The 12,198-nt window shown below is 44.8% G+C and overlaps 4 protein-coding genes across 5 annotated transcripts; 2 read left to right on the top strand and 2 right to left on the bottom strand.

Moving 5' to 3' along the window:
* The first annotated feature begins 24 nt into the window (after positions 1–24).
* LOC120455461 lies at positions 25–4,697 on the top strand. Its single transcript, XM_039641723.2, has 5 exons — positions 25–2,051; positions 2,473–2,582; positions 3,024–3,205; positions 3,264–3,504; positions 3,569–4,697. The coding sequence occupies exons 1-5, from the start codon at positions 39–41 to the stop codon at positions 3,711–3,713; spliced, it is 2,691 nt and encodes an 896-aa protein (XP_039497657.1). The 5' UTR covers positions 25–38; the 3' UTR covers positions 3,714–4,697.
* A 686-nt stretch (positions 4,698–5,383) lies between these two features.
* On the bottom strand, positions 5,384–7,578 carry LOC120446060 (ras-related protein Rab-2A). The gene is made up of 4 exons (XM_039626839.1): positions 7,404–7,578; positions 6,770–6,929; positions 6,045–6,381; positions 5,384–5,981 (listed from the first exon to the last, which is right to left on the bottom strand). Exons 1-4 carry the CDS (start codon positions 7,447–7,449, stop codon positions 5,883–5,885), a joined length of 642 nt encoding a protein of 213 aa, XP_039482773.1. The 5' UTR covers positions 7,450–7,578; the 3' UTR covers positions 5,384–5,882.
* Positions 7,579–7,676: 98 nt separating this feature from the next.
* LOC120446044 (MOB kinase activator-like 4) lies at positions 7,677–9,074 on the top strand. Of its 2 annotated transcripts, none has more exons than XM_039626821.2 (3): positions 7,677–7,978; positions 8,049–8,422; positions 8,471–9,074. In XM_039626821.2, exons 1-3 carry the CDS (start codon positions 7,919–7,921, stop codon positions 8,718–8,720), a joined length of 684 nt encoding a protein of 227 aa, XP_039482755.1. In that variant the 5' UTR covers positions 7,677–7,918; the 3' UTR covers positions 8,721–9,074. The 2 variants fall into 2 exon arrangements, with proteins under 2 accessions (XP_039482755.1, XP_039482763.1); XM_039626829.2 differs by having other exon boundaries at positions 7,680–7,978; positions 8,483–9,074.
* A 49-nt stretch (positions 9,075–9,123) lies between these two features.
* LOC120446039 (FAD-dependent oxidoreductase domain-containing protein 1) lies at positions 9,124–11,593 on the bottom strand. The gene is made up of 2 exons (XM_039626807.2): positions 11,363–11,593; positions 9,124–10,353 (listed from the first exon to the last, which is right to left on the bottom strand). Exons 1-2 carry the CDS (start codon positions 11,573–11,575, stop codon positions 9,244–9,246), a joined length of 1,323 nt encoding a protein of 440 aa, XP_039482741.1. The 5' UTR covers positions 11,576–11,593; the 3' UTR covers positions 9,124–9,243.
* Positions 11,594–12,198: the final 605 nt, after the last annotated feature.

The raw sequence follows: 12,198 nt of genomic DNA, 5'->3' as shown, positions 1-12,198 counted from the left end.
ACCCTTTACACCACAACATTACGATCTGGGACTTCGACATGGCCAAGCTTGCGTCGGATCCAAACGCCTCCAACAACAACAGCTGCGAGGCGGTCAACAACAACCACAATGGCCAGAACCAGAATCAGAACCAGAACGGTGGGGCCTCCAATTACCAGGCCCTGCCCCTCACGCCTGCACCGGCCAATACGCCACTCCACAAGGCCATCAAGCACGACCTCTTCCCGGAGGTCACCTTCTGCAACCTCTCCGTTGAGGAGCTCGCTGATGGGGCGGGACACAGCCGTGCGGTAAGGAGCAGTGTCATCGAACTGGACGACGGCACCTTGACGTGCCTGATGAACGGAAACGGGCAGGTGAAGCGACGCAAGCGCCTGATCTCGAACGAGTCCGGCGACTCGATTGACTCCAGTTCCACGGAGAAGAAACCGCCCAAGATGCCCGACGGAGGATATGGGTGGGTGGTGGTGTTCGCCTCTCTGGTGGTGTCCCTTATTGCCGACGGATTGAGCTTCTCATTCGGACTAATCAATGTGGAACTGCTAGAATACTTCGGAGAGTCCACCTCCAAGACCGCCTGGATATCTTCGCTATTCTTCTCCGTGCCCCTGCTGATGGGGCCCATCTGGTCCAATCTCGTGGACAAGTACGGCTGCCGCAAGATGACCATCCTCGGCGGTGTGGTCTCTGCCTTTGGGTTTGCGCTATCTTCGTTATGCAACTCCATCGAGATGCTCATGGTGACCTTTGGTGTCATCTCGGGACTGGGCCTAGGCATCGGGTACGTGACCGCTGTGGTGTCCATTGCTTTTTGGTTTGACAAGAAGCGCACCTTTGCCACCGGAATCGGAGCATCGGGTACCGGAATCGGGACCTTTGTCTACGCCCGCCTAACTTCATATCTAATTGAATCGTACGGCTGGCGGGGAGCCACCCTAATCCTTGGAGGCACCATGCTGAACGCATGCGTTTGCGGTGCTCTGATGCGTGATCCCGACTGGCTCATCGAGGAGAACAGACTGGAGAGTCGGTCCCAAAGCGTCACCACCTTCTCAAACTCCAGTGTCTGCCTGGAGGAAATTAAGAAGCTCCTGGACACCGGCATCACAAAGGAGGCCGTGCTGGACTCGCTAGTGACCAAGAACAACACGGAGGCCAATCAGCAGATTGACGATCCCTTGGACTCCGCCCTCAAGCGCTACCGCAGCGAGATTTTCCTGCCCACGTTCCTGAGCACTCAGGAGCTCGACAGCATCTACGAGGTTAAGAGTCTGAGCCGACGCTCCCTACGCCACAAGGAGGGTGCGGAGGCCCCATCACGCGAAAACCTGCTGTCCATGTCCTCGGGAGCAGGTGCCTATCCTCCATCGACGGCCATTATAGGATCGCCCGATGATACCCTAATGGGCGGAATAGCACAAGAGGCGGCAGAGTTAGCCAAGAAGTCTTACCTGGCCTCCATCGAGACGTTGTCTCCATCGGAAAAGCGCTCCACTTGTGGAACTCCCAATGGCTCCCTGCGCTCCTCGGACGAAGGCTACCTCACGCAGAAACACGCCTCCTCCCGTTACTCGCTTAACGAAAACATCTTCATGGCCAAGCATACAACACCATCAATCTCCAACCTAAAGGTGAATGGCCTACGACACAATTCGGTGGACATCTTGAGCGAGGACATGCACTGTTACTACTCAAAGGACGAGACCTTCGCATTGCTGGAGCCAAGCAGGCGCATCAGGCCCACCGTAATCGCCATTCCGGAACAAGAGCAGTCAGTCAACAGCGAACTGGCCACTCGACGCGCACGCCTGGACAGCATCACAGGTATCCGCAGACTGTCGCGTTCCAAGAAGCCCAGCCACCACCGATCGAACCTCCGCCGCAACATCTCGATCCGGAACTCCAACTTCCTTAAGGACATGCGCATTCACCGAAACTCGATCCACTACCGCGGGGCCATGCTGAACACGCACCGTTACCGACTGCGTGCCTCCTCCTGTCCCAACATCTACCGCAACTCGATGACTACCATCGCCAAAGAGGAGGAAGATGTGAGTAGACCGTGACCCTTGGTCCGCCCTTATCAGTCGGCCGCTTGGCGACAGCCCCAGCTGGTTAATGCTCGAAGCTGTTTATCAGCTGCTTCCCTGTTTGATCGCCTAGTTGGACCACATAGACATACTTTTCACGGCTGATAAGGTGACCCCTTCGGTTTCCGTTCTGCCTACACAAGAAACCGAGGCAGCTATTGATACCTTGAAAGATAACAATCTCTTGATAGTTTAGTTAACAAATCACAACTATTATTTTGTAATCGACTAAGTATATTTACTTGATTTTCGAGATAGTCCTTTAAATCACTTTTAAACGAACATTTTATATTAATTTCTTATGAAGTAAAATCAAAGCACTCCTAAAAGAATTAACTCTTAAGAATTAACTCTTAAGTAACTCTTCTTTCTCATCCACCAGACCTGGTATGACAACTTCGTGGACACTATGAAGTCCATTTTTGACTTTTCCCTTTTTCTGGACATGAAGTTCGCTCTCTTCAATCTCTCCACACTGTTTTTGTTCATTTGGTGAGTACTTTTTGGTGATACTAAAGAAACTATTTCAACTGGGCAAAGGTCCAATTGGCAGAGGCCCCAAGCTGCGCATGAACTCGAGGCGCAATAAATGCTAAAATTAAAAGACAAATGTGCCAAGCCGTCGAGTGAATTTCAACTTTTGCCAGAAGACGTCGCAAACAATTTTGGCACCTGTTGAAAACGAAAAGGTGTTGCACAATATACTGTTTGCAAACAGCGGTAAAATTCCAAGCACAGCGCTATCGATCAGTTTACGTAGTAGGCCACCATAGCTGTTCAAGATCCTGGTTTATCTTACCCCGGGACCGCGGCGTCCGATTGCCTTATTTGATCGATAAGAAAACTAGTTGAAATCAATTTAAACTCAACTTTGCCTAGATAAGGCTCCCCTGTTCAATCAGCATCTAATCTACCTTTTGGCACGCTCCACAGGTTCATTATCCCCTATCTGTACCTTCCCGATTACATGAAGCAGTACAAGTACGACGTCAGCGAGAGTGCCGAGTTCATTTCGGATGTGGGCATTGCCCAAACGGTGGGCATGATAGGACTAGGCTACCTGGGTGATCTGCCCTGGATGAACATCAACATATGCTACTCGCTGTGCATGCTGGGTGAGTTGCTCCCTCGACTATTCAACATTTTCAATTTTTTAACGATATATTTTTCCAGTCTGCGGAGCGTCTGTGTTCTTCATGCCCCTGCTGATTACTAACTACATGGGCCTGATGGTCATGTGCGTTATTTTCGGATTTACGTTCGCTAGCTCTTTTTCGTTTACGCCCAGCATTTTGGTCAGCATTGTTGACTTGGACGATTTCACGTGTGCCTACGGTCTGGTGCTACTGGTGCAGGGAGTAGGAATGATCGCAGGACCGCCTATAGCAGGCGTCATTTACGAGTATACGGGCAGGTAAGTTGGGTGACATTCTACAGTCCTCGAATTGGCTGTCTGACCACGCCTTGACCTCTTACAGATGGGATGACACCTTCTATTACGCTGGAATATTTATCGCACTCTCCGGTGTCTGTTCGTATCTGATCGAGTTCTGTGAAAAGAAAGCACCCAAAGAGAGTGATATTGATGTCTTAGAGACTAAAAAAGCTCAACTTTTACACTAGGTTACTTACATTGCACTGTTGAAAGCCGAAAGTAGAATGCAATTGGAGGTACTACAAATCCGAACTGTAGCATAATAATATACTAGCATTAAATGTTACCGAGTTTCTTATGTCAAATGGTGTTGCAGCCATAAAATCAGAGCAGAATTGTAACTGAAACTATGCCTATACCTAAGATCTAGCCTGTAAGACTATACTTGACTTGACTAATCGTAGCTAAGTATCAATATACACTTAACATACTTACCGCACTAGGGCAATTACTAACCGCATCTTGTACTCATGTTTAGACAAACTGTTCAATTTCAATCAATATCAATGCAGTGCATCACTGCCAGGTGCAAACGGGTCCCTCAATTGTCTTCTTTACAAAAATTAGAAAAATAGTTTTAATTGCCTTACATTTCTTACGGATATTAATAAAGGGAATACAATAAACAACAATCTATGTAACGTATGCAATAACAAGCGACCATTTTCAATCAATTTAAACTTCACAATAAAATCCTTGGAGCATTTGTTTGTACATCAAACGTCGCGGATCTGAATAGTTTCCAAATCAACAAACCAACTTAGCAAACTAGGTTATAAAAAATAGCTAATGTTGAATAGAAAAACCTGTTTTTGCAGTTTGACAAAATTTTTCTTAGATAAAACAGATAAGATTTAGAAAATAAAAACAAACCGATGTAATATCTTAAAAGTTCAAGTATTATTAAAAAAATACAAAAATATTTATAAATTGTATATTTCCGTAGTGAAAGAATGTTTTGTCATGAATGCACCTTTAAAATGAAGAAAATGCAACACTATACCCCTACACTATAGCCGTATAGAAACTGGGAGCTGTTGATTCCAAACACTTTAGCAAATATGTACATAAACAAAAAAAAAAGAAACACGATTCTATATTATTTACAAGACATTAATTGAACAATTATCTACCGAAAGCCTCTTACTAAATAAAAAACGGTTAAAACTAAACCAATGTGTAATTGCGACGATCTTGTTTTCCTTAAAAAGCAGAGGCTTTAACCAAGTATAAAAACCTCATTAAATTGTAAAGTTTTATGAAAACCACATATGGGGTATAATTGCTAGATTAGACCATATCTATAAGGCGAAATACTGGCATCTCGACTTCATAAAAAAACTAATTAGTCGTTTGCTATCACTTAATAAAACGAGACTTATCCCATGGTAAGTACCAATTCAATTCATATAGTTATATTAATAATTAGTATGTATATTTATTATTCCGCATTGTTGGGCAAATACAAACATTATAAATAATTTGATTTACGTTTACAGTTGCATCTTTCGATTTGTTTTAGCAATCGCCGTTAATTAAATATATTAACTTCGTAAAATACTAAATTGATCATTGAATCGCATAATTTCGTGTTACCATTGTTAATGCGTGTTGATTGTGTTAAACCCCCATTTCGGCTCACACGTTTTGTATATTTTGTTAATATACTTTTTGTTTTCCAGTGTATGTATAAGACTAAAGCAGACTGCACAACAAAATTGACAAAGCAAATGCGTTGGGAAGGACATATGTATATTTAATTATGTATGTATGTATAGAAAAGCGAAGCAGATACCCTTTGCAAAATGGGGCGTGGCTCAGCGTTGTGGGGCTAAACCTCACTGAAATTGAATCACAATGAAAATTCACACAGTTTTATTTATGTTTATATATTACACATCATTTTGTCAAAATCCCAATGTATATCTATCGATTGTACACGAAGTAACTAGCAAACTAACTTCAATATACACAAAACACACGAATAAAACATTTAAAAATGTTTTAATAAAGTTTATAAAATTTAGAAATCACGCACGACATTCACATACACAAATGTGGTTGGTTTTGGTTTATTTCTGGTTTCTTCTTCCTTTTGGTTTCTTTTCGGTAATTAAAACGTAGCTGAACAAGGAGATGTGTTTCTTGCAACTGTCTGTTCTTAATGGTTATAACATTTAGCTTAGTGTTCAATTGCTAGTTTAGTGGTAGCTATGTTTACGGGATTAGTTACGGTTGAGATAAAAAAACAATAAATCTGTTCCTTTCACTATCTTCTATAGTTAGTCACTAAAGTAGCTTTTACAGAAGCGGCTACGCCTATCCCAGAATTGCAATCGGGCATCTGCAGCTTACTCCTAGCAGCAGCCACTGTTTGCTGCTCCAGCAGCTCCTCCGGCTCCTGGCAGCGACGGGTTTGTGGGCGAGTGTTGTTGGCCGATCTTAATGCCGTTTGCCTAGTGACGAGATTAAAAACTGTAATTGCAAGAAGTTTCCAAGTCGAATGTCCGTTTTCTTACCTCATTGTTTATGTCAAAGACACCTTCCTGGATCTTCTCGTAAATCTCCTTGGCCGTATTTATAAACGCCTCCTCTACGTTAGCCGCTGTGCGAGCTGAAGTCTCCATGAAAACGAGGCCGTGTTCGCGGGCAAAGGCCTCTCCCTCCTCTTTCTTGACCTCTCGCCGCGAATCCAAGTCGCTCTTGTTGCCTATCAGCATGATGACCATGTTCGAATTTGAGTGCTGACGTGCATCCTCCAGCCAGGTGGTCAGGTGGTTAAAGGTCTCCCGTCGCGTAATGTCGTACACCAGCAAGGCGCCAGCAGCTCCGCGGTAATATGACCGTGTGATAGATCTACCAAAAATAAATTTTGTTCACAATACAGTTATATTAATGTTATTGCTTATAATATTCTATGATTAGAAACCTTTTTATTTTTTGTTCGACTGTTATACCACGGAATTTTGTTGTAATATTTATTAAACCCTTCATCTGACCATATATGTATGTATATAAGTGAAGAGTAACAAACTTATTTTTAATCATTAAGTAAGTATTGTATTTAATACAAATAACAAGAATTCGAGTTAACATTTTTATTTCGACTTGGACTTGTAATTTTTGATACGAATTTGCAAAAATTTGTTCATTTTGAAAGCAGTTTGTGTATGATTTTGGGAGTAATATAAGATTTCACTTTTTACTTCTTGAGTATTAAAACTATATGATTGGGAGCGCGTACCTGAAAGCCTCCTGGCCTGCCGTGTCCCAGATTTGCAGCTTGATCTGCTTGCCGTCGATGGTGATCATGCGTGCGCCGAACTCCACGCCAATGGTAAGGTCGTGCACCGGCTGGAATCGCTTGTCCGTAAACTGGAGCAGCAGACAGGACTTGCCCACGCCTGCGGAAACGGGAAAGGGTTAGTGGTCGAGCAGGGGAAAAGTGGAGAAGACTGGAAAATGCCAACAGCTGTTAAACATCCCGAAAGGCAGAGTTGATAAGTCCGTGGCCCATTGGGGCGGAATCCCTCAATTACTGGGGGTGGTTGGGTGACTCAGCTGCAGGGCTTATGTGTGGGCAGCTCCCCGCGCCCCTTCAACTCTAAGAGCAGCAAACGCCTGTATGCGTTGTTATGGTTTTATTGATTTTTCCTTCGGCCCCTCGACTCCAGGGATATTTTCCTGCCGACGCATTTCTGATCTATTGGCATCAGTTCTTTACTTTGTGGCTCCTGGAGCCCCCATTTTGGTACGACCCCTACGATTGCAATGCGCGTTGCTTTGTTGTTTTGTTTGTAATTACAGATTGTTTCCCTGACAATGGCCAACTTTTCACTGGTAATTCAGTGCCGATGGGAGTCGCAGTTTCCACTCACCTGTGTCTCCAATAATGATGTATTTGAACAAGTACGCGTAGGACATGTTTGCAGCTGAGGGGGTTACGGTATATTAGTTTTTAGAAAGTACGCTCTCGTAATGCCACAGATAATACGCAATTCTTGTAAGTTCTCCAATCTGTTCGTATTTATGATGACTGGCTACCGACAGTGTGGCCAGTTCGCGGCCAGGGCTGGCGGAAATACCGTAAGGTCGTCCTATCGATAACGATGCGCGCTACCGCTGACCAATCGATAGGCAAATGTATGTATGTAGAATTTGTCAGAAATTTTCTCGCACAAAGCAAAGTGTTTTGGAAGATAGACGCCAATCAATTGCCGAGCGATGTGCCAACGCCTGTAGAGTTCACTCAGCTTACTACAGTGCAGGGATCCAACGTCCGGAGAATCCAGTGGGGCGGGTACCAGGCTAGCATTCAGGCTCTGCCAGCGATTTTCTCATCAAGGCGTAGGCACAGACGTTGTGGATCATCGCATCTTCGACCGGGTGAAACATGAAGATGGCTGACGGCTCGACCATATTGCGTAGAAACCGGCCAGGCACAAAATCCAAGGTGAGTGATGGCAGGGCGTCCAGTATTATGATCCCTGCCCTTCTGACCCGTTTTCGATTTCGCCATTCAGGACTTCTGTCGCTGGCCCGACGAACCCCTGGAAGAGATGGACAGCACGCTGGCGGTGCAGCAGTACATACAGCAGCTGATTAAACGCGACCCGAGCAACGTGGAACTCATCCTGAGCATGCCCGAAGCGCAGGATGAGGGTGTGTGGAAGTACGAGCACCTACGCCAGTTCTGCATGGAGTTGAACGGCCTGGCAGTGCGGCTGCAGAAGGAGTGCTCCCCGTCGACGTGCACACAGATGACAGCCACTGACCAGTGGATCTTCTTGTGCGCCGCCCACAAGACGCCGAAGGAGTGTCCGGCCATTGACTACACTCGCCACACGCTGGACGGAGCCGCCTGTCTGCTGAACAGCAACAAGTACTTCCCGAGCAGGTATGCAGGCTTCTCGACATGGTGGAACTAGCCACATAATAAGCAAAGTATCTCCCCCAGGGTGTCCATCAAGGAGTCGTCTGTGACCAAGCTGGGTTCCGTGTGCCGGCGAGTGTATCGCATCTTCTCGCACGCCTACTTTCACCATCGTCGCATTTTCGACGAATTCGAGGCCGAGACGTACCTATGCCACCGTTTTACGCATTTTGTCACAAAATATAATCTGATGTCCAAGGAGAATCTGATCGTGCCCATCAACGTGGGCGAAAACGCGGCCCCTGGTGAAAGCGAGGCTTAGGAGGACGTCCATGGAACACTCATTCAACATACATCTATTTAGATTTACCAATAGCTTGCAAGTTGGGTTTGTTCACCCTGACAGGAACATAATTCCACGCGAACCCATCTCTAATGCAGATCTTGTACGTAGTTTAAATGTCAGATACACAGAGTTACATAACGATAACTAAGTAACAAGGGCAGTCCCAGATATACGCACGCAGGCCTCCTCAAACCCGCTCGCCCCATCTGATCCTAAGTCAGCAATTATTTCGCAAGTTATATTACAATTATATTTAAACTCCTTATTTAAATAAATTATATGTAGGCACACGACCATCTCGTGGCTGATTCCACGTCGAATCCCCGTAAACTAAACTAAATTCCCTTGACTACTGGCAGCCAAAACACCAACACAGATGTACGTTACTAAAACGAGAACTTTACTATACAAAATACTATATACACAACAGAAATTGCAATAAAAGAAGTACATACATAAATACATCAAAAGCAAGTACGAACCTCCTGTGATACATTTGTCACACGATATTCACTTCGTACATAGGCTGTTGGTTCACAAGTCGTTCAAAGCCGAGGCGCGACAGATCCAGGGTGGTAAACTTGCCGTCCAAAATGAGTTCGGATATGGCTCGACCCACGGCGGGAGTCTGCTGAATGCCGTGCCCACTGAATCCCGCGGCAATGAGGAGGTTGCTGTAATGAGGATGTCTGCCAATGATCCCGTTTGCGTCAAATGTGTTGTGGTCATAGAAGCCCGCCCAGCTGCTCTGTATCTTCACTGACTCAAAGGCAGGTACTCGGTTTGCCAGTGTGGGCCAGACATCCGATTCAAAGTACCCATGATCCACGTCCAGCGTTTCGCACTCGGGCTCCTCGTCTTCGTTCGGACTGCGGCCGCACAGGAAGTTACCACAAAGACCGTCCCGCCGAAAGTAGGTGCCATCCGGATCGACGGTCAGAGGTGTGGCTAGCCCAGGACAATTCCGCCCTTGAGTGCTAAGTACATAGACGTATCGCTTGCGAGGCTCCACTGGCAAGGGCACTCTCAGGGAAGCCTCCTTTGCTCCCTTATCACCAATCCCTGCCAGACGCGCCACCTGACCCGAGTGAGCTCCCGCTGCCAGGACGCATGTGTCAAACTTCACCGTCCGCTGAACTCCATCACCGTCATCGACCACAGCTCCAGAAAGGGCGCCCGAATCGTTCCATTCGAAACCCACCACTGAGCCGTTCGCAAAATTCGCGCCCAGAGCACGGGCCTTCTTCTTGAAGCCCATGAGCAGGGCCCACGGATCAAACCATCCCTCCTTGTCAATACCGTGGCATCCCAACTCCACGCCCTCTGTGGACAACCACGGAAACCGCTGACGTAGTGCCTCCGGGCCAAGCAGCTCATTTCGAGCCCCCAGCTTGTTCTGCAGTCTAGAGTTCTGAGCCAGGATGTGGGCTCCCTTCTCGGAGGCCAGGATCAGGTAGCCGTTCGGCTGGTAACACAGATCCACATCGCCCAGATGCTCGCCGCAGTTAACCACGAAATTGTAGCCGAAGAGCGACATCTCTATGTTCTCGGCCAGGGAGAACTGCTGGCGAACTCCGCCCACAGAGAGCACTGTAGAAGCGCTGGTGTACTGGAGAGTCACATAAGGATGGTAATTATTTAATAGTGATATATTTTTGTTTGACTACAATGTATAAAGTATACAATACAGTTTGAAGTACATATGCATAATGTGTGGATTCAGAATTATAGGTATACCTAATCCTAATATAATGTGAAGTTTTCTTTGGGTCTCGTCTTTCTTTTTATTCTCATTCGCTCTTAATTGCAAGGATGCACAGGATTGACCCAGTCAAAATAATAGTAATCAAAATATAATAATATAAATCCGCAAATTTATTCAAATTAAATACTTTTAAAAAAGGATTGTGGTATTTTATAATGTTTCTAAAAAGTTCCTAGCATTTTTATATTCTTCCTTTATATTTAGTCCTGACTACATGGGGCGTGGCACACACTGTAATGTCGGAAGGCTAAATAAGATTAAAAACCAATTGCTGCTGGAAAAACTTATGTTAAAGTGCAAAATATAATGGGGTTCTCCATCCAATTGAAATTTTTTTTATTTAATGTGATGGGAAAAGTCTTAAAAAAATAAGAGCAATAGATAACTTTTCACTTTTGGAAGCTTTTTAAAGGTCCTGCAACTCTATTCCTGTGCAGAAATGCCACAATTTAGTTGATTCCATGAAAAGAAGCTGTGCGCCCTTTAATAAAATCCAAAGATATAAAGCAAAATGCCCAAATAATACCGAAATTATTCTGAGAATTGAAATCAAATTACCTAGAGTTTTATTGATAATTAAACAAAATTTTAAAACGTTGCAAAATATGTTTTTTGGTCTGTGGGCACTGCTTTTATTTTGACTGCAGCTGCACATAAGTATTTTTAACTGTTTGAATCCAAAAGGGAGCAACATGGGAGCAACTTTAGATTCCCAGACCTTGAAATTTAATTAAAAAAAGGTGCTCACCCTCTAACAAAAATTTTAAAATATTTAAAGAAGCTAGCAGTAAATGTGGCAACTTTTGGATAACCCTGGCCCGCAAGTAGTAGGCCCTCTTGTACTCGTACTTACTCCAGCATCGCGCTCCACCACCAGCACATTGAGCTTGCGGCCCAGCTGCAGGGCCCGGGACTTGAGCCAGAAAGCGGAGGAGGCGCCCATGCCACCGCCACCGATGATCAGGACTTCGCAGCTCTTGGGAAGGACATCGCCTTGCGGCTTGCCACTGAACGAGCGAAGCTGACGCAGTGCACCCGATCGCTGAACTCGTCGCAGGCACAGCATTTTTCATACTAACCGGCACCTGCACAGTCGTGGGATGATAACGCCATTGAAATCCGCCAGATTAGATTTGTGCAGCTTTTCCTAAGTGCTTTGTATGCACAGCAATAAAAGCTGAATTACAGTAAAAGTTCCTTTGGCGGACTGCTATGCTAATTTGGTTTGTGAACTTAGATTTCTCCCCATATAAAGAGTACTAGTGGACATCAAATAAGACACAGTTTGTATTTTTTTATTTAATAAATGTTTAATTTCTGACTCAAAATATCAAATATTTAATTTATTTTTCATTGGTACTTACTGTAAACATTTAATAGATGGCTTAGGATATCTTTTCATTTCTAGGTATTGAATTTGTATTTGACAAACAATTAACACCAACTCGCTGATTCCGAAGTTCCAGATAAGGGAACACCCAAAGTATTGTTTCTTTTCCTAGGTAGCTAGGTAAAATAGAGAACCTTTGACTTAAGGATTAATAGTTTATTCGCTATACCCACATTGGTATTAAAGGTCTTTACCAGAAGAGCATCTACTGTAAATTAAGGTAGTTCTATAAAAAGAATGATACAAAGAGCACGCTTATCTTTGGAGAGCTAATCTTTCATTGGCCCCAATTGCGTTAA

Source organism: Drosophila santomea, chromosome 2L, assembly GCF_016746245.2.
Source record: "Drosophila santomea strain STO CAGO 1482 chromosome 2L, Prin_Dsan_1.1, whole genome shotgun sequence".
Taxonomy (NCBI): Eukaryota; Metazoa; Arthropoda; class Insecta; order Diptera; family Drosophilidae; genus Drosophila; species Drosophila santomea.
The sequence above is the reverse complement of the archived record's forward strand: the minus strand, read 5'-3'. Positions and strand labels throughout refer to the sequence as shown.

What these genes read in the sequence shown, in the direction of transcription:
- LOC120446044 (XM_039626821.2), top strand. Translation starts at nt 7,919, where the DNA reads ATGAAGATGGCTGACGGCTCGACCATATTGCGTAGAAACCGGCCAGGC. An exon ending in GGCCAGGCACAAAATCCAAG is followed by an intron (nt 7,979 to 8,048) that starts GTGAGTGATGGC and finishes TTCGCCATTCAG; the next exon opens with GACTTCTGTCGCTGGCCCGA. An exon ending in AACAAGTACTTCCCGAGCAG is followed by an intron (nt 8,423 to 8,470) that starts GTATGCAGGCTT and finishes TAATAAGCAAAG; the next exon opens with TATCTCCCCCAGGGTGTCCA.
- LOC120446060 (XM_039626839.1), bottom strand. Translation starts at nt 7,449, where the DNA reads ATGTCCTACGCGTACTTGTTCAAATACATCATTATTGGAGACACAG. An exon ending in CATCATTATTGGAGACACAG is followed by an intron (nt 6,930 to 7,403) that starts GTGAGTGGAAAC and finishes CCGTTTCCGCAG; the next exon opens with GCGTGGGCAAGTCCTGTCTG. An exon ending in TCTTTGACATAAACAATGAG is followed by an intron (nt 5,982 to 6,044) that starts GTAAGAAAACGG and finishes TCTCGTCACTAG; the next exon opens with GCAAACGGCATTAAGATCGG.
- LOC120455461 (XM_039641723.2), top strand. Translation starts at nt 39, where the DNA reads ATGGCCAAGCTTGCGTCGGATCCAAACGCCTCCAACAACAACAGCTGC. An exon ending in TCGCCAAAGAGGAGGAAGAT is followed by an intron (nt 2,052 to 2,472) that starts GTGAGTAGACCG and finishes CTCATCCACCAG; the next exon opens with ACCTGGTATGACAACTTCGT. An exon ending in ACACTGTTTTTGTTCATTTG is followed by an intron (nt 2,583 to 3,023) that starts GTGAGTACTTTT and finishes CACGCTCCACAG; the next exon opens with GTTCATTATCCCCTATCTGT.
- LOC120446039 (XM_039626807.2), bottom strand. Translation starts at nt 11,575, where the DNA reads ATGCTGTGCCTGCGACGAGTTCAGCGATCGGGTGCACTGCGTCAGCTT. An exon ending in TGGTGGAGCGCGATGCTGGA is followed by an intron (nt 10,354 to 11,362) that starts GTAAGTACGAGT and finishes GTGACTCTCCAG; the next exon opens with TACACCAGCGCTTCTACAGT.